General features: G+C 36.5%; 1 protein-coding gene across 7 annotated transcripts in view; it reads right to left on the reverse strand.

The window, feature by feature from the left end:
• GALNT1 (polypeptide N-acetylgalactosaminyltransferase 1) overlaps positions 1–19,098 on the reverse strand; it is a 91,622-nt gene that overhangs the window by 19,500 nt on the left and 53,024 nt on the right. For 4 of the 7 annotated variants that reach the window (XM_074875346.1, XM_074875328.1, XM_074875355.1 and 1 more), the window contains one exon: positions 5,106–5,272. In XM_074875346.1, the coding sequence (XP_074731447.1) occupies positions 5,106–5,272 (167 nt within the window). Of the gene's footprint in view, positions 1–3,971; positions 4,084–5,105; positions 5,273–13,221; positions 13,320–19,098 lie in introns of those variants that run through there. The other 3 variants (XM_074875363.1, XM_074875382.1, XM_074875372.1) reach the window with 3 other exon arrangements.

Genomic DNA, 19,098 nt, shown 5'->3' on the forward strand with positions numbered 1-19,098 from the left:
CATACAAGAATAAGCGTGACACTGGAGGGGGAAAAAAAAAAAAAGTACGGCTTGAACTCTTAGTGACTGTTTTGTAAATCTCAAGAGGCAGAGCTGACCTGAGGGTGATTACCATTCCTTACCACTGCTCCAGATGAATGAGTTCTAATTGCCTCTTCATTTTTTCCTGCGCACTGTTGGACTGTCACTAAAACCTACAGAAATAAATTCTGACACAGCTTGAAAGCTGAACTGTGCTAAAGGAGCCTAAGAGGTTGACAGACCTTAAGTATTTGTCTCCAGAGAAACTCAAAGCAAGTTAATTCTTATTTTGCATATTAACAGAGACTCGAATAAATGTTTATTAGTACAAGCCAAGTGTACATGTCTGAACATTTTGCAGGATTTTTGAGGTTGAGCACAAACAGACATCATTTGGCTGACTGTCTATAGCAAATATAATCTCATCTCTTTGCAGTTTAGCTTTCCAAAGCCACTAATTTAAAAGAACTAGTATCATGGTAATGTTTATAGTTTTAATGTATATGGCTTCCATGATATACACAAAGAGAATAAAACAGTGAAGGATTTCTCTCTATGCTAACCATCTCATGAACAAGTCACACAAATCGGCATGTTCCTCTGCACATTTCAGGTGTAGTATTAATAAGCTTTTGAAGTAGCTCTAACCACTTAAAGTTCAATGAATACGGGCTGTGACATTGGCCCTTGAATGCACAGTTACATTAACAGATTGGTAAAACTCTGCCAGGAGGAAAAGAGAAAGAGAAAGATTTCAGTTAATACAGCTGCAGCAAGTCAAGAACTAGCATAAAACAGGAAGTTACATTACAGAAAGTCATAGTCAACATACTGCATATAAAAATCTTAAGTCCTACCTACGTTTTCTCTGTAAAGTATTTAAAATCTCCATTCACATTTCAAGTACTTTTCAAAATTTTTTTTCTCTAAGAAACAATCACAGATGTGTGCAGTGTTTTCACTGTGGATGGAATAGGGTTAAGAACAGTCCTTCTCCCATGTTTAACCACGTCCATAAATCTATTCTTATGAATTGTCACCTTGTTCAAAACTTTTAAAAAAGGGAGTATTCCCAGAAACAAAACACTGTGCCAGACATTCAGTAACTGTGCCCTTAAAAACACTGCTAGAATTTCAGCAAAATAAGCAAAAAGGTAAAACTTGATGCCTCATCACTACAAAAGCATGGATAATACCTCAGGCATCAAGATTTCTGGTGTTCTTCTGCTACCAGCAGTTAGGGTCCAACACTCAAATCTAAGCAGAGTATTTTGTATTTTCCTTCTAGGGCACCATCTCAGAGCAATACACATCCCTCACAAACTGCTCCCTTAGTTCAAGTAGCAAGTCTAGAGTTTTGGACTAGTCATCCATTCAGAAACTGGTAATAGTTTCTTGTAAGGCAAGACTTACTTTTTTCTTTAAAAAAAGAGTATTTGAAAGGTCTTTTAATGCACGCAATACATTTTGGCCTACAAGAAATCAAGCTGTAGAGATGATTTTCTATACAAACCTACTGGTCATATTTATACTAAATCCTATATTAAACACTCAGATGAAAAGTTTTATGCATTACAGAGTCAATTGTTTATGAGTGACCCAGGATGATAGCTGAGTAAATTTTTTAGCATTCCCTCACATACTTCAGAGAGTGAGATTTGGTAATCAAAAAAAACCCCAAACAAAAACCCACTGATACTTCTACTTGGAAACAATAATTTATGTCTTTTCAGACATATAACTTTAGTTTCATTTAATGCTTTTTTGCTGGATATTCGTCTCAAACTTTTTCTGTGTCAGAAGGGTGCATAATTTTATCTAGGACTATGGACAGTTCAAAGAACATCTTCTGTGGCAGTAGCAGAACTAAGAAAGCCAAAAAACCAAAGAAATTCAGTTCAAGTCAAGTGAGTGAATAAGTTGAAAAATACCTTGCCAATTCTATCACTGAATCACATTTATATGAATATAAATGAAAAATTAAGTTTCAATTTTATTAAACTACAATAAAACACAGATTTATCACATATGAGCATGCAAACACAGTTTTAAAAAGTGTGAATACTTATAAGATGTTATTGGCAGGAATTTAGTTTTGGTTACATTGCTTTGATCTGTACTTGTATACCTAATTTCTGTGAATATATTCTATCCTGATGCAATCTGCCTACCTTGGCCATTCAGTGCTGACCTAGTTTTAAGTACTGACTAATCCTGATTTCTCCTGTTAACTTTTTTTAAAAATAGTTACCAAAGATCAATATTTAGAAACTAAACATCCAATTCTGATCAGTACCTAGAGAGCAATGTCACAGATATATCTTATTTCTCCAAAGCGTTTCTTTTTGGTGTAAATAAGTGTGTGATATTATGTAAATTCATTCTTCTAAGAGCATGACACTAGCAGGTACAAAGTGTGCTTCAGGCAGACTGAATGCTTACTTTATTCCAATTAAATTGACTCTGATGCTAGAATTCAAAATACATTACTCAGGCTGAACATTTTCTTTTTCTGGAAAAATCTGCTGGTTTAGTTCAACTCAAACAGAATACTTAAGTAGCATATGCTAAACCCTTCAAATTTTCAGGCATCACACCCTTATGTTTTGTTTAATGTAAAAGCATGTTTGCTGGAACCATAACGAGTTTTTGGAAAGCAAAACAAAACTTACAGTAATTGTTGAAAATAACTACAAATAAAAGATGCCTGAGTGATCCGAAATGAAGATCAGTTTTCAAAACTAAATATTGGAACAGGTTCAATAACAACACCAAAAAACCCTCTGAGATTCTGTATCTTTCAGTCTGGAATTAAGTTCCTTTGCTTTTATTACCTAACCCAAACCCAGAAACAGAGAAGTTACCTAGAGAAAGCCACATGCTTTTTTAACTGAACTATAAGTCTACTTCATGAGGACATGGCTATTGCTATGTTAAAATTGATTTTTTCTAAAACAGAAACTGAAGTAATATTATGTCTACATTATTTTAATATTAGCTTGCTCTTTATTTCTAGGTCATATTGAAAGCTGACCTGTCACAATTAATCATTAGCACTGATTTGAATTAGTGTCAAGGACTGTTTTGACAAATGAAACAGAGCACACTTGGAATAAACTTTGTTTTCCTAGCCAGTCAGTGCACACAAGCCCATTAACCAAGTGTACTGTCTCTGTTTCACTAAGGAAGCACATACCTGTACAATAACCTAGTACAGGCACTCAGAATCCAAATATCAACATCCCAATTAAAAAGATGACTGTTCCCTGGGAACAACTCCAAGACAGGTGAGCAGTTTCACATGCATTAGAACCAAAAGAATGTGGAATTTTTACATAAATGTTGAAAAACTACAAGAAATTAAGGGGTGTAATTACAAATTCCCCACAACTGAAAAGAGTTGAAATTTGATCTTGTGCCTTTCTAAAAGTAGAATTTAATCACACCTCTCATCTGATCTGCAACACATTTATGTGGTAGCCTTGCCCTTTGCATGGGCATTCATCCTCTGCTGCCAGAGTGTAATTGTATTTAAAGCCTCTGGCCCTTCTTCCAAATTGCACCTAAATTGGCTGAAGCAGTTAAAGTTAGTATCAGGTAAGAAAGCAAAAGCAAGCGAGGGTGCTGGAGAGAGGAAAGGAACAGACCATTACAGGTGCAAACACAACCTGAGTGCATGAGCTCTGCTTCACTAGGAAAACAGGTTGGTCAGAGCACAGTTTGCTGATATGATTCTTATCTGGTCTACTCAGCTGCTCCACAACCAGCTATAATCTAGTCCTACACTGTTTAGAATAGGTCAGTTAATATGCTTAAGCATCATACACACATGCAACCTGAAAAAATGCATTATACTTTCTACCACATTAGACATGAAGTGCAAAAATCCACTCCTACGTAAAACCTCCTTGTTAACCATTGTAATCCATGCGTCATAATGCTACTTAGACCATATGATCTGAAATCCAGTGTCTCTCTTCATACATAGATCTTGTTTGGACAGATCTTGTTGTTTGGACAACAGTCAGCCATCTTACTCTGAAGTTGGAATTACCATAAGCAGCAGAATACGGATTTTGCATCACTGGAATCAGAAACATCAGGCAGAGATGTCAGCATGCTGGGTGTAAAACCCTTCCATGACTAAAGCATGGGAATTCCTGCTGATACAGATAACAGCCTACAACTGGTGGCTGCCGAGACTTTTTCCTAGTGACCTACTAGCTATTAGTTCTAGTGAAAAACTTTCCATGTAGAAATATAGAAAAAAGGGAGATTCAATATAAAAATATGGAAATGTTTTAGATGTAAAAAACCATAATATCCTCTTATCTCCATCTACAAACACAAGAAAAAATATCCCTCAAGTTATACTTTATAACCTATACCACTGAGGAAGATTAAGCAAGGAACAAGCCAAATATTAACTATTAACCAAAATGAAATAACAAGTATTGTCTAGAATATTCTTATTTCTACTATATTGTAATTTACAAAAAATATGAAAAGAGTAAAATCTAAATAAAGTTATTTTAAGAAAAAAATCAGCTTCAAATTTTGTCTATTAATTTCGTTACACCTGAAAAGTTTCATTTTGTATCACTAGTTATTAAAAAGTGGAATCTCTTACAGCATAGAAAGTGAATTTCAACTTCCCATGAACTGAATAATTAAAATTAATCCCTCTAAACGCCAAGCTTAATGGTGGTAGTGATAGTAAATTTGGATGTGTGTGAGGAACAGAGTCACCTTTGCTATTATTCACGAGGTGATTCAAGTATGAAATGTCCTCAAGCTTTAGCAATGTGTTAAAATTCTAAACACAAAACATGAAAGCTGTGATAGGATAAATCCACTAGCAAATACAAACTTTATACTGTCAACAGGAAAGTAAATACACAGGTAAATTTACACTAGTTTTCAGTGGAGAATGACCCACCTGTATTTCAAAATGGGCATTGCTCACTCTGTCTCCCCCTGCCCCAGCTACTGTATTTTGCTGAAGAGAGCTGAGCTCGTAGAAAGTCAGTCTCAATTTTTGAAGTAAAAAGAGCAGCAAGCTAAGGTATCAACACTATCATTACCTCTTTCACTGGCATCATCAACAAGGACGATTTCTTCCAGCATGTGTCGTGGTGACCGATTTATCACGCTATGAACAGTTCGTAGAAGTGTGCTCCAAGCCTCATTGTGAAAAACAATGACAACGCTTGTTGTGGGAAGGTTGTCTACATACACCTTCGTTTTACACCTATAAACAAAAATAAGGCATATATTTGTAAAGGTCAAGTCTTCAGTTAGAACTTCAATTTTGAGGTTTATTTCTGAGTCTCAGTACTAACATTCATGATATATCAACTATATATGAAGTATGACAAAGGAGCAAACAGTGCACAGATTTATATTTTTACCTAAAAAACACTTATGTATACATCTATGTATTCCATCCTACCACTAATAAAGGAGAGCCTCAATTAAATAACCAATTCTAGAAATGAAAGAGACATCCATACTGCTAACACACAGAGATGATAACAAATAATTTATTTCCACTACCCCTGTTTTGTGAAGAGTAGCATGTGCAGATACACTAATCCAAGCCCCCAATTTAGGCTTGCCTTCCTTCAGAAAGCAAGTGGGAAACCCTAGTACTGTAATGGGGACAGAGGTGTAATGGAGGGAGAGACACAAGATAAGAAATGGAAAACAAACTAGGAAGTAAGTGCAATAAAAAGTATATAATAAACAAAACCAAATAATAACTAGAAGAGGTAAAGAATTCTGGACACAGTTGATGTTTGGAAAAAGCCAAGACTACATGCATGCTATCTATAATAGTGGTGAGTTAAGTATATTTCATAATTTAATACATTTATATTACACAAAGAGGGTTTTTTTTCCTTCTCATTGTATACATGTTGGAAGTGCTATAAAGGTTCATCAAATTAAAAGAGAATTATATTCACATTCCAAATTTAGCATGGAAGACCACAGGTTTAGCTCTCCTAACAGTATATAGGACATTTATGCAAAATATGACATACAGTCCAAGTAACCCCACATGCAGCCAACATTTTACACCCCACAATACTATTTTAAAACAAGTGATATTTTCAGTATCTCCTAGAAAAATCAATACCCTGTACATAAAGTACAATTCTGAAAATACAATTCTGCTTTCAAAAATAATCATGCAAATTTTAAGTGTTCTCTTCACAGATCTGTTCCTCCTGCATATTCAAAATCACACACAAACTTCCATAAGATTTGATGGTACTAAATCCTTTAAGAATCAAAACTAAAGAGAGATATGCTTATCTCAAACAAAGAAAACATTAAAGCAGAAAAAGAAATATATTCAATGGAGTTACATTCCAACAAAAAAGCTTTTATCAGATCCCAAATTACTGAGTCGATTCACTGTAATGTAACCCGATCTAAATGCTATTAGAATATGTTAACAAGTATTCATGACTATCACGTTAACAGCGGTGCTATCTGAGGGCTTGAGAAGTACGTACTGCATATCCTCTACCCTAAACATATATAAACAATACTGAAGGAACAGCCTGCCAATACAGGATCATGGTGTCAGCATCTAATCCCACCCCAACCAGCAACACCAGGAACGTCAGCCAAAACTGGGCTGCTGGGAGAGACGACTTGTAACTACCCAAAGAACAGGGCCTGAGAGAAAGAGGCCTGTGAGAAAAAACAGCCCGAGAAAGATAAGGGATGGGGGGGGAGGGAAAGTGGAGGCCCTCCTAGCTAAGGAATGTCTCAAACACTCGCAAGAAGCAAAACTATAGTCACAGTGTGGATAGTGTGGAGTTTGGAGCTGATAAGGCTGCCTCGATAGCACAGGATGCAGCTGGAGGAGGAAGCTCTGTGAAGGCACGATGGTTCTGCTCTGGTGCATCTTGTAAAGTTTCAAGGGCCATCTGTCCAGTGAATGACCTTTGCTTCATTACCCATGAAATGCATATCAAAGTTGACACCCCTGAATATGCTAATAAAGATTAACAAGATCATGCTAAATAAATCATCCCATGAAGCACTTTACCCCTCCCCATACACGGGATATGTAGATATGTGGGTTGACCTAGGGGACAGACCCAAGGAAAATTGATATAAATTGAGGGGGGGAGTGAGGAGTGAAAGGGAGAAAATACAAAGAAGACATGAAGAAGTGAAGACAACGGATGCATCCCTGACAAACTCAGACAGGACCAACGCAGGAACCCAGACCAGTGATCTCTATTTCTCTATTTCCCTCTTTTCCTTTTTCCCCTTTTCCTTCATACCATTAAGTAATGCAAGGCATACTATATTGCTTGACATACCTTGTTATATACTTAGCCAATTACCGTGTATCCAATTAGTACACTGTGGGAAGTTAATAAATGTCTGGACTTTGAGACTTGTCTCACCGTTGTCCACTACGTTGGGAATTTACGAATCTAAGTCACTTGTCTCCCTCATCTGAGCGGGATGTGACAGCTGCCAACATGAGTATTTTATTTGCTGGATAATTTGGTTAGCCAGAGCTCTTCCATGTGAGAGCAGCTCTCTTAGAACATAGGCTTTTCAGCTCTGAGGTGATGACAAAAGCCCAATGTGCATAGATATCCTAGAAAAGATAAAGTCCAGGTACAACTGAAGAAGTATCTGGAAGCACTTCTGTGAAATCATGTTTCATTTCTGAGAATTGAAGCAGTGGGATCAGGCACCATCTGTCTTCATTATTATACTTATTATACAATTACTGCCAAATTTCATTATTGACCATACTGAGGTGAACATCAAAATCTTTAGGGAAGGTAGCCATATATCCCTATGTTTTCCAATTTAATTCACGTCAAAAAAAAGGCTTGCAAAGCATGCCAACTGATAAAGTTATTTCTATGGTATCACTTAAAAATAAAACAGCTTTTCACAAAAATGCTATGAATTTCAATGAAAAAATTCAATCATAAGCCAAATAATTTTTCCCCCATGTTTGTTATTTACTCAGTCTATTTCGCTACTTTAAAATCAAATTCTCAAAGTTTTATTCCTTCTGCTACAGTGCTCCCTAGACCAGAAAATGTGTGTGATTGTAGACCTTCAGCTACAGTAGTAATACAAATCCACCAATTGTTCCTCTACTTTTTGGCTGAATATCTGAAAAAAGTTGAGAGAAGCCTGTTAGCAGTTCTCTGTGAAAAGCACTAACAACGTGTCATTCACCAGGAATATCTTGCTGGGGTGGCCACAGGATCTACTATTGTAATATGAAAGTTCTTATCTCCAGCGTTGACTGTTTTTTTAGTTTTACAGAAGATTTTATTTTACTGAGCTCAAAGCAATGAATTGGCATAATAAAAGCCATCCAAGTGATCAAGGACTACCATGTTTATAAACCATTACACTGTCCAAAGCATAAATATATCAAAACATTTAAGAACCACCTTTGAAGGGGAACTTTTTAGCACTAAGAAGGCAGCGTAGAGAATTTTTTTGGGACACCCATCCCCCCTGCAAGGCATTCCCACTGCCCTGTCCTGCAGAAGGTGAACATACTCCTTTCTGTAATGAGACTTGTCTATTCTCACCCCCAGATATCAACCCTTTCTGGGGTAACAACTTCAGAGCAACCCTAGACTGGCCTGTTTACCAACATGTAGAAGGATGCCTTGCGTAACACAAGGCTGTTTCATAACAAAACTAGTTTGGAATTTTTGAATGCTATTCTTCATAAAGTGTTTGGTGTGAAATTGTTCTGGAAAGATTCATTGATGCAGGCGGGATAAAGGAAAGAAATAATAGCACGATACCTATTTTTTAATACTTTTCACCTGCCTTTCTGTATATACCTTTTAGCTATATCTATACAAATTTTTGTGAGTAAATACAAATAAGAAAACCCCTGTTTTTAATTTTGAAAACACTGACGTACACTCCTTCCTTCCCCCAGGAACATATTGCTGCAGAACATAAGACAAGTAAGATTGATGCCTGTGATTAGAGCATTAACCTTCTATGTAAACCTCATGTTTTATCCTTACTAATAAACATTTAAATTAAGTATGCTTTTTGTCTTTTGTTTGAAAAGACATTACCCCAGAAAGGGATTACTATAGAATTTAAAATAAAGTATTAGTTTCAACCAACAGTTATGCAACATTAGTAGCAGAATACAACCATGAGAGGTATGACACATAGGGTATGAATTAAGGACAATTTGAATTTTAATTAACTACTAATACATTATGTTCCCTTTGTTGGATCATGCCTCAAATAGTTTTAAAATTGAGTGCATAATATTAGGAAAGCATACCATCTCCAGTAATTTAATGAAGACTGCAAAGGGCAGCTGAGAATGTCTACTTCACATGGATGCATCATCCTTTCCTTATCTATGGCATTCACCAGGTAAACTCTCAGCTAATGTGACTCCATATATTATTTAGATTGTGGAAACTCCCCCAAAATGTCAGACATTTTAAATGCAAGCAGAGACTTACTGCCCTACTACCTAAAGACACAGAAAAATAATAGGGCAGATTGTTAAAATATGATCAAGACAAAAAGCCTAGTTAGTCTACATTTCTTGATGTACACATTCCAATGCTCAAAACAGTAATGTTCTTTATTTCATAGCAAGTCTCTGTCTTATGCACTGAAATCCCCATCTTCAACTGCATTAGCCTTGTATGCTTTCCTAATATTTGATTTCCTGCTTTCATGTAATCAGGAAATATAATGGAAAATTAATTAGGAAATAAAATACAAGTTATCCAAGATTTTTAATGCCTCATCAAAATCAGATTTGAGGAAAAAAAATTAAGTTTACAAGCTATACTTTCAAAAGTTGTTTTACCAAGGAACCACAGGACCATAAAGACATAACTCTGCTCTGACCTTTGTAAGATGCTCATACACATTCTCCATAGAATTTCACCTTTCTGCAATTTTGCATATATATTCAGAATACTTTGGCCCAGTTTCGTAGCTCCCCAAGACCACAAGGCAGTGTAACAGGTCCAAATCCTTCATAACTTGAATGTAAGTTTAATGAACTAAAACTAAAGGAAGGAGGACAGATCCTAGCATATATGTATATAATATTGCTAAAGAACAGTGACAGCAAAAGGAATACAAGTTGTTGTTCCTAACACCCTGTAGCCTGATTTCAAAAGTTTTAAATCCATTACAAAATATTTTAAAATAGAAGGCCAAAAGCAACTATGAGTTATGTTATACTTGCCCATTACTGTGACTTTTTGTGAACGTGTTAATTCAATCTTATATAGAAGCTCTGCATGTTTTAGACAGGGAGATGTTCAGAAAAAAAAAAATCTCAGAGATTTTTATTCAGTGGATTATGTATAGTCACTTGAAAACTACCTGATGCTACTTGAAATGTCCCTGAAGAGCCTCTGAATAAACTGTTTTCCTACTTTCTCTTTCAGCCCAGGGTACAAATAGTCCACAGGAGACCTTATAAAAATAACCGGAAGAGACATCAAGTAAGGCAATTCTGTCCAAATAAAATTAAGCCATTAAATCTCAGAGCTTAATTGCTGCTTCAGCACAATCTTGCACAGACAGAAGACAACTCTTCATTTCGTGCTTCCTACAAGACCATAACCATACACTCTCAACCCTCTTCCACATCTGGCAGAACCAGAAGCCTCTTTCTTCTCTCATGCCAGTGAAGGAATGAGAAAAACATACTTCACCACTGCACGGACAGAAGAAATCTACCAGGCGATCTTACAGGATCATTCATTTGAATTCCTCAGAAGGTGAAACTCTTCTGATACCTATCTGCTCTGCTCAGTGCCTGACTCAGAGATCATCAAGGCCTACCCACTCTAGCCATCAGCACCCAAGACGCAGAGACACTAGGAACTGAGGACACCACCCTTTGCTATCCTAACGCCACCTCTTTCAGTTTACTGTTGGGACTTTCACAAATACTTCAAATATTACCTTGAAAAACTGCAACTGTGCAGACATATTATTACAGAATAGTACTTGGCATTTTATCAATACTGTGAAATTGTATTCATGGATCAATTTACTTAGAAATTATTCCTAAAACCCAAGATTGAGTGCTACATGTGTAATATTGTCATATCTTGAAAGACAAATATTTACAATGTTAGCTTTGATCTGTTTGCAGACCCTTCAAAGTCATGCTCAATCATGTCTGAAAGTAATGTAATAAAACAGGATTTAATATCCTGATAGCTCTTAAATGCTTTTGTTTCATAGGCTAGAAGATTACACTCCAAAAAAAAGCTACAAGAAAGGTAGAGGTCTCGTAGGAAATCAATTATACACTACCATAATGTTTATGCAGTGAGACACAATGAGGAAAACCTCATTCACTGAGGCAAAACATGAAAAAAATTTTAAGTCATTTTCTAGAAGGATGATGTCATAACTATATTCTGCATTAGAAATAAACGCTGAATTTCTAAATACTACAGGGCAGATCCCTACACCTTCTGATGATTCCAACAGGTTACTCTCCACAGATGAGCAACAAGAGGACAAGTAACACTGGAACCTTTTTTTTTTTAAATTTTCAGAACAAGGCCACTCATGCTTACCTAATCACAAAAATTAGACTCAGACACTACCTGAGCCATGATTTGCTATACCTGATACCAACTTTATTCCCAGATTCCACAAACCTTTCACAGGAACAAGGCATGACCAACAATTTACAGTGGCTCAAAAACATTAAACAGCAGTAAAACACGTATGCAATCCTTGTTTTCTAGATCAGTGCACACAGCCCTGAGCACTCTGGTAAAGGACAGAGATGGAACACAAGCAAAAGTGTCTCCTGTGCACTAAGCAGCTCAGTTGGGAAATCCCAGTGGAGCTCAGACCACAGCTTGTACGTGCAGTATGATAATGCAGCGCGATGCATTTTTGAAAGCTGTACTAGCAAAGATTGGGGCATGGAGGGAAACATATTTAGTCATCTTACAAATTTAGTACAATCTTTTATCTTGCGTACTACAAACAACAGTTATAAATAAAAGCTGCAGTTATAGATAAACTGCATGCCAGAACTTAAATTTGACAAAAGAATAATCCAAGACTTGCTGAAAATCAGGTTAGAGCTGAAGTTTTGAGGAAATGCTACACAGCGCAGCCCCACAATAAATCTGTTTAATATTTCTGATGCAGTAGAAACAGCATAGTCTTCAGTATTAAAATATATTGGAGTCTCTGGGAAGTAAGCATGAGTATCTTTAGGTTTGAAAATACACATTTATTTTCTACTGAAGTTACCAAAGTTAATACCAGATCAATAGAGAAAAAAAATCAGGAAATCTGAACTCTTCTTATGAAACCTCAAGCTTTAATTACTGATATCTGAATATTGCTGCAGTGTCATAAAATGTCAGTACTCCACTGTCTACCTGTCCATTTGTCGTAAGTTATAGCCTGCAATAAAGTTAATGTAACAAAGCTGAGGCACAGCTATGCCCAACGCAGAAACTCCTTTCTACTTAGATCATGGATTAAACCAGTTTTGAAATCAGACTCCGAGGGTCACTCTGAAGCTGCTGAGATTGACCTACATTTCCATCAGAAGATAACGCCCTGCGGCAGGGGTGGCAAAGAAAGTGTCAAAACACTACAGCAAGAACTACCAGCACTCAAGTCAAGTGCTAGTTTCTGGTAAACACTGACTTAAGTCTTTCCTGGATATGAGGAGCAGCTTCATGATATTGAACAAGGGAGTTAATAAATCTGCTTCCGACATAAATTTTAAGAATACCCTAAACTCCTAAATTGAAGACGATCGAGCTGGATAAAGATCTAATTTTTCACACAGAAACACCACAGCTAAAGGGGTTAAAAGCAATACTTCTGAGAAAGATGGAATCACTGACTGTTGTAACATGCCAAACCACTTTTCACTACACAGACTTTGCATACAAATTTGTGGCCGCACAGACAGAAAGGACTGCAGATAAGGTTGCAACAAAACTTCACACTACCTCTGAAGCTGTTTCCTCCAATCAAATCATAACAATTCAGTTTAGAAAAAGGCCTACCAATTCATACCACAACTCCAATTAATCTTTCTGAACAGGTGACATGAATGCAGGCAAATCCCTTATTCTTACTTAAACATTGTTATCTAGCCTGCTTAATGTCTGCCTTCAATAGTATTACATAATTTACCTGACATCAAGAGTATGAAATTTTCCTTTCTTCTGATCTCAAAGATTTGGATATAAGAAAGGTCGCATTATCTCATGAGTCAAGTAGAAATCTTCTTTAGACCCTGGAAACAAAATCCAAAATGGTCCTTAAAACCATTGTGGTTACAGAATTCAAGCAGAATTTCACAAAAATAATTAGCTGCAGTTGACTATTTTCCTTAGCCTGAATGTGATCACAGAAAAGCATCTCTTGACAGAAGCATAAACAATTCTGGCCTCAAAGACTGAAATTGAACCTTAAGTTCTCTAGCCAAATAATTTTTCATACTTGACCTATCAATTTGAATAACACTCAGGACATGGCTACTCCTCCAAAATGGAAGACACTCATAACTAAGACATTGCCAAGTGTTCAAGTGTATATACAGACACACACATGTATTTATGTATTCATATACACATGCGTATATATATGTCTATGTCTAAAAATACATTTACAAGGAAGCTGATTTTTAAAGTGATTTTTTTTCCCTCTAAACATTCTCTAGAAAAAAGATTTATAGGTAATTTCTTCCAGATAACTCATTAAGTCAATGTGAACATTTCCAAATGTTGATCCTACAGTGGACCAGTAACAAACTATATGCACCACGAAAGCCAGATGACAACACATTCCTGCTTGAACGAATTGTAAAGTCTTCAATACCTCACATGCTTTCAGACTTCCAGCATGACATTATTGAAATTTACCTTGCTGGTCATCAGATCAGCAGATTTACTTTACAGATGCCAGATTAATTAATAGCCTAGATCTCTAGTTTGTAACAAAACATTGACTAAACTTCTGAAGTTTTCCACCACCTATGTTGACAACTTTGCTCTTTATTATTTTTTACATCACTATGACCTGAGCTAATTGAATACCAAAAGTTCACAAAGCGTATCACAATTTATGGAGCTATTTAAATCCCCAACACTTTATGGGGTTTTTAATACACCCTTTCTGTAAGAAATTTTTTTTCTCCCATGTTCCACCTAATCCAGTGCAACTGTGGGCTGCTGCCAAAAGCAATAATCCCACTTTTCACCATTACAGTTTTGTCCCATCCCCTTCTTTGCACCGGATCTGGTAATCATACAGCTGCTGAGCATGTTGTTTCAGTGTGCTGATTCAACAAAATATACCTTTTCCCCCTTTTTGGTGTGCAATCCTCCATCCAGTCAGTGAATGCCAAGGCCACACAATCATCAGATCAGTATCAACAAAAGCAGTGAGAAGACTTCTTTTGGCTGAAGTCCACATTTACACCAGATTATAAGTAGTATAAAACTACCCCCTTAGCTCTTCTGAATTGAAATAATTAAAAGCAAAGAGAGCACACCTTCACAAGCCTCACATAGAAGTAAATACTTCAAATGCTGTCACTTAAAAAACCCATAAATCGTCACACATGCTCTTGCATGTGTGCCTTTACTAGTTTTGCTATGAACAGGTTTACTCGAACTATTTTCCTCACACAGGGATTGTGCAAATTTTATGGATGTGTCATATTATGATTCAACGGTATCTTGCTGTATCTTAAAGAAAACAGCAAATCAATTTGTTTTGAGAAGTTAAAAATTGAAATTCCAGTGTATTCTCACATGTATATTTCAGGCTTAAAAAAATCAATAATACATTTTTAAAGCACACATATGAAAACCAGACTGCAGTCCCCAAACTGAAAAGCATTACATTGTATCACAGAATTAACAGTGCCTGAATGTAAAGCCTAAAACTAAGTATGTTTTTTTGTAAGCAAAGACAGAATTAGTCATATGAAGGACTCAGAAAGGAGCCCAGCATAATTGCTATAAACTCCATAACATTCATATAAATTATACTTAGAAGAATGGCTTTTAACCCCAGAAAAAAAAATAGTCTACCTCCTCCTGACTGTGAAAGTAAGCTTGGCAACTGGAACTGAGCACGGTAGTTTGATTCAGCAAAAAAGCCTTCAGTAATAACTTAAACTGACCACATTACTGTACTAGTTAAACATTAAGGTCTTAGTTAAAGATCTGCATCTTATTTTTCTATTACGTGGCTGAAGTCATAATTCATACGAATTTAGACCCAGTTCACTCAAATATGGCCATCTGGCTAAGAACTCTGATTGTACCCTACACCACTCAAAACCCAACATACCTATTTCCTGAATGCAGGCAGTTTGAGAAAAGGACAGTTAAAAGATCACAAATGTTATGCAGAACTGAGGTATAATAAGATATCCAATACCCTTAATTCTGGCAAAATTACACCAAGGAACAAAATGACAAGGAAGATCTTTTATGCGAAGTTCTACAGAACCTGTAGCCTTGGAGAAAAAGTTGCTAAGGTACCCCAAGGCTATCCACGCTCCTCCTTGCTGCTGGCCTGGCTTGGGGAAGCCCATCAGCTTTCCAACAAATCTCACACTGCAATATATGACTCCCTCCTAGCGCTGCATCATAAGCTCCAGCAGGGACCAGAGCTTACATGAACGACATCATTGTCCCAGCTATGCACCTCCATTGTTTCCAGCCTTGACCCCTTGCACCTGGAAAAGAAGAGCATTTTTAAGATGCTCTTTTCCAGTGTAAAAATTCAGAATTGCATTTAAACTCTCACACCAGGGACCCAAATGTCTCTTTAAATGTTTTGTATATTCTAAAAATTATTAAATAATGAATACAGCCTGGAAAACTCAGGCTTAGAACCCAGTACTTGTTCTTCATTTTGCAAAGCAGCTTCCAAGTCACCTCAAACAGCACTGAGAGCAAAACCAAGTCATACGAATTTCATGCCTTTAACCACACCACTTTCCAGCCCAAATACTGGTCTAAGACACATAAGCACAGCTGAACACCTATTTTAGTCATTGACACCTATTTTATTCATCACCTCCCTCATCTTCAGCAAAATCAAGGCAAGATTCTAGTGTTCCTAATCACCCATCTTTTACTCTTCACTGTCATGTCAAGCCCACAGCTGCATATTTTCCTGGCAACTGTGAGACAACTCCCACTTTGATGACTGATTCACAGACCAGAAAAATACGTGCTTACAAGAATTATTCTATTAACAACTTAAAACCAATCTGCTATCCCCAGCTGCTTGTTCCCCTGCAAAAATATCCCTCTAGAGGTTGTGCCCCCATCAGTTACATTAGTTAGTTACACTAACATGCCCCAGTCCAGATCCATGGAAGTATCCAGGCTAAAAAAATTAATTGTGGTTGAGCTTTTCCTGTTAAGCAAATCATTCGGTTGGGGTAACAAGAAGTAGAATAATGTTCCCACTTACAGACATAATATGATTAGCAGTTCAGGCATATGTCAATGGTTTTAAAGGCATCTATGTGCCTCAATAATTTTGTGTCAGATAATAAAAATAAATATAAACCTGTTAATATGGCTGGGGCACAGCTCTGCAGAACACAGATTTCAGCTTCTGTAGATGTCTTGTACTGAGGAGTTCCTGAGCTGGAGAAGTGCCTAGAAGTTATTAAAACAGCTCATATTTTTGCTCTAGTAGGGAAACAAAATCTATTGGCCAAAACATAAATATGATGGCCAGAGTAGGTCATCTATAGAGATCAACCTGTGAACACTCAAGGGCCAAGCAGGTACACAAATGTGCTTGCCTTTGCACAGATGACAGGGGGTGGTTAGCACAACTAGAAATTAATGTGAAGGATAATGGAGACTACTTCAAAAGCTGCTCTCCAGCTGACAGGTTATGCCATCCCCATTCAATATGTGTGGCAAATTGGTCCTGGCACACACAATTCCACCAGGTTTTCAATGATTAACCATTAAGCAAAACTTTTAGACTTCTGTATTTCAGAAGAACTGACATGACAGAGAATTATAGGACTTGAAATAGTCACATCTTCCCCCCACACCACATTAAAGGAAGCAACCCACAAAACCTGTGAAGAAAATAATTACATGGCTGAACAGCTAAGTGTGCATTTGAACATATCCCGCTTTTTCAAAACCTTGATTGAAAGTGCTATTGGCAGCTGTGCTGTAAGCATATAAATGTGGTAAGGAATGATTAGAAATTACCCCTTCTCCCAAAACTACTTCCATACTAGCAGGGATATAGATAGAACAAGTTATAACAGAAACAACTCCACTAACGCAGCAGAAAGTGTTTCTGACCATGTGAGTATTGACTAATCAGATAAATACTTTAAGACATACATACAACACTAGAGCACATTTATAGTTTTCACAATTCTGAAAATGGCTACAGTGTTCTTGAAAAGTAATACTAATCCACACATACGGATTAAGATACCCTTGCATTGTGAACACAGTACTGTTCTCAAATTTGCTGGGGAAATGTTAAGACACTTCCCAACTTCTTAATTAGCATGACCTTATAGAGTACCTACTGAAAAGATGACAAAAGGAGGAGCTTTTTGGGGAACATTTTTTTCTCAAAGTCTACTAAAAATGCACACAGCAATAAAACGTTAAAACTGTTGGCAGCAATTTACAAAAACAGAAAATCCAACTCTGCCCTGAGACCTTATCTAAAATTTTATTCTAACATTCCACTTTCACACACCTAGTATAGCAATAGTATTTGTGTCTGTACAAATGGAAAAGAGAAACAAATGCAACATTACTAAATTTATAATGCATATCTTACTGTGAAACACCGTAATTACAGAGCATAGCCAAGTGTGCAAGACAAAGTTACTCTAGCTTGACTTGATTTTAATATTGTAATTTCATTTGTCTGCAAAAGCTTGAGTGATGCTTAGATAATAAATTTTTAATAGTTTATAACAATTTCTCTTTCCATTTTTGGTTAATTCGAAGTCTAGACTTCAAACAGCTTACAATTAAGTCAACTTTTTAGATTCACAAATGTATTTTCTTATCTTTATACTTACACTATAAAAGTGGTAGAATATACACAGGCAAGTTTTCCAATATGAGGGCTGATAAACAGATGATGTTACTTTCCTCCATACTTCCAGGTCATAATGAAAAATTACTCATGTTTACCTTCCAGATTACCAACTGTTGTAACTATCACTTCCCCAAAGTTTTGTTAATTCCATTCAACTCTTCCAGAAAAAACATACAAGAAATCACCCCAAATTAGCACCCCTCCAAACTCATGATCTCCCTTGCAGCTAAAACAGAGAATGCTAACAAGTTCTTAACCAGCAGAAGTCACCACTTTACAGTGAGCTGATTTCTTATTCTATAGAGAGTTTGTAAAAGTGGCAAACGTTACCTATGAATCTGCATGAATGCCAAGAGATCCCATTGCCAAGTTACAACCACTATCAGAGCAATAACATAAGAAAAGGATATAACACCCTCAAAACCTGTCAGTTTTGAAAGAAAACCCTGCAAGTTCATGATTTGCAGTCTTCCACTATACTGAGAAACAAGCAAGTAGTGACCATAAAATCTGACCGATAATATATCTGAAAATCAATTGAAAAGTTACATGAATTCAAACTTATGAAGTCATATATTGCAAAATGTACGGCTCAATTATCAACAACACCAGCACTACCAGGAATTCACATGCTACATAGAATCACATTCATTACAACATGAAAGTACCTACAAACCAGCTCTTTATCGCTCATTAAAAAATCAAAAGCAGTCACAGAGCTTCATCTCATTCTTCTAATATTATCTTCTGAGTTAGAAAATGAAGACAAATTAATCCAGCGGCTAGGCCTTGTGTATACAGAAACAACATCAGAGCTTCTAAAGAAATGGGGTTTCTATAGCATTTGATTCTTGCAGGAGAATGAAGATAATTGATTGGGAAAATCTTGTTTCATAAGCTTTATTTAACTTGAGAGTCTCTTTCATAAACAAGAGGGGTTGAGGG

The sequence above is a fragment of the Strix uralensis genome, chromosome 1 (genome assembly GCF_047716275.1).
Source record: "Strix uralensis isolate ZFMK-TIS-50842 chromosome 1, bStrUra1, whole genome shotgun sequence".
NCBI lineage: Eukaryota > Metazoa > Chordata > Aves > Strigiformes > Strigidae > Strix > Strix uralensis.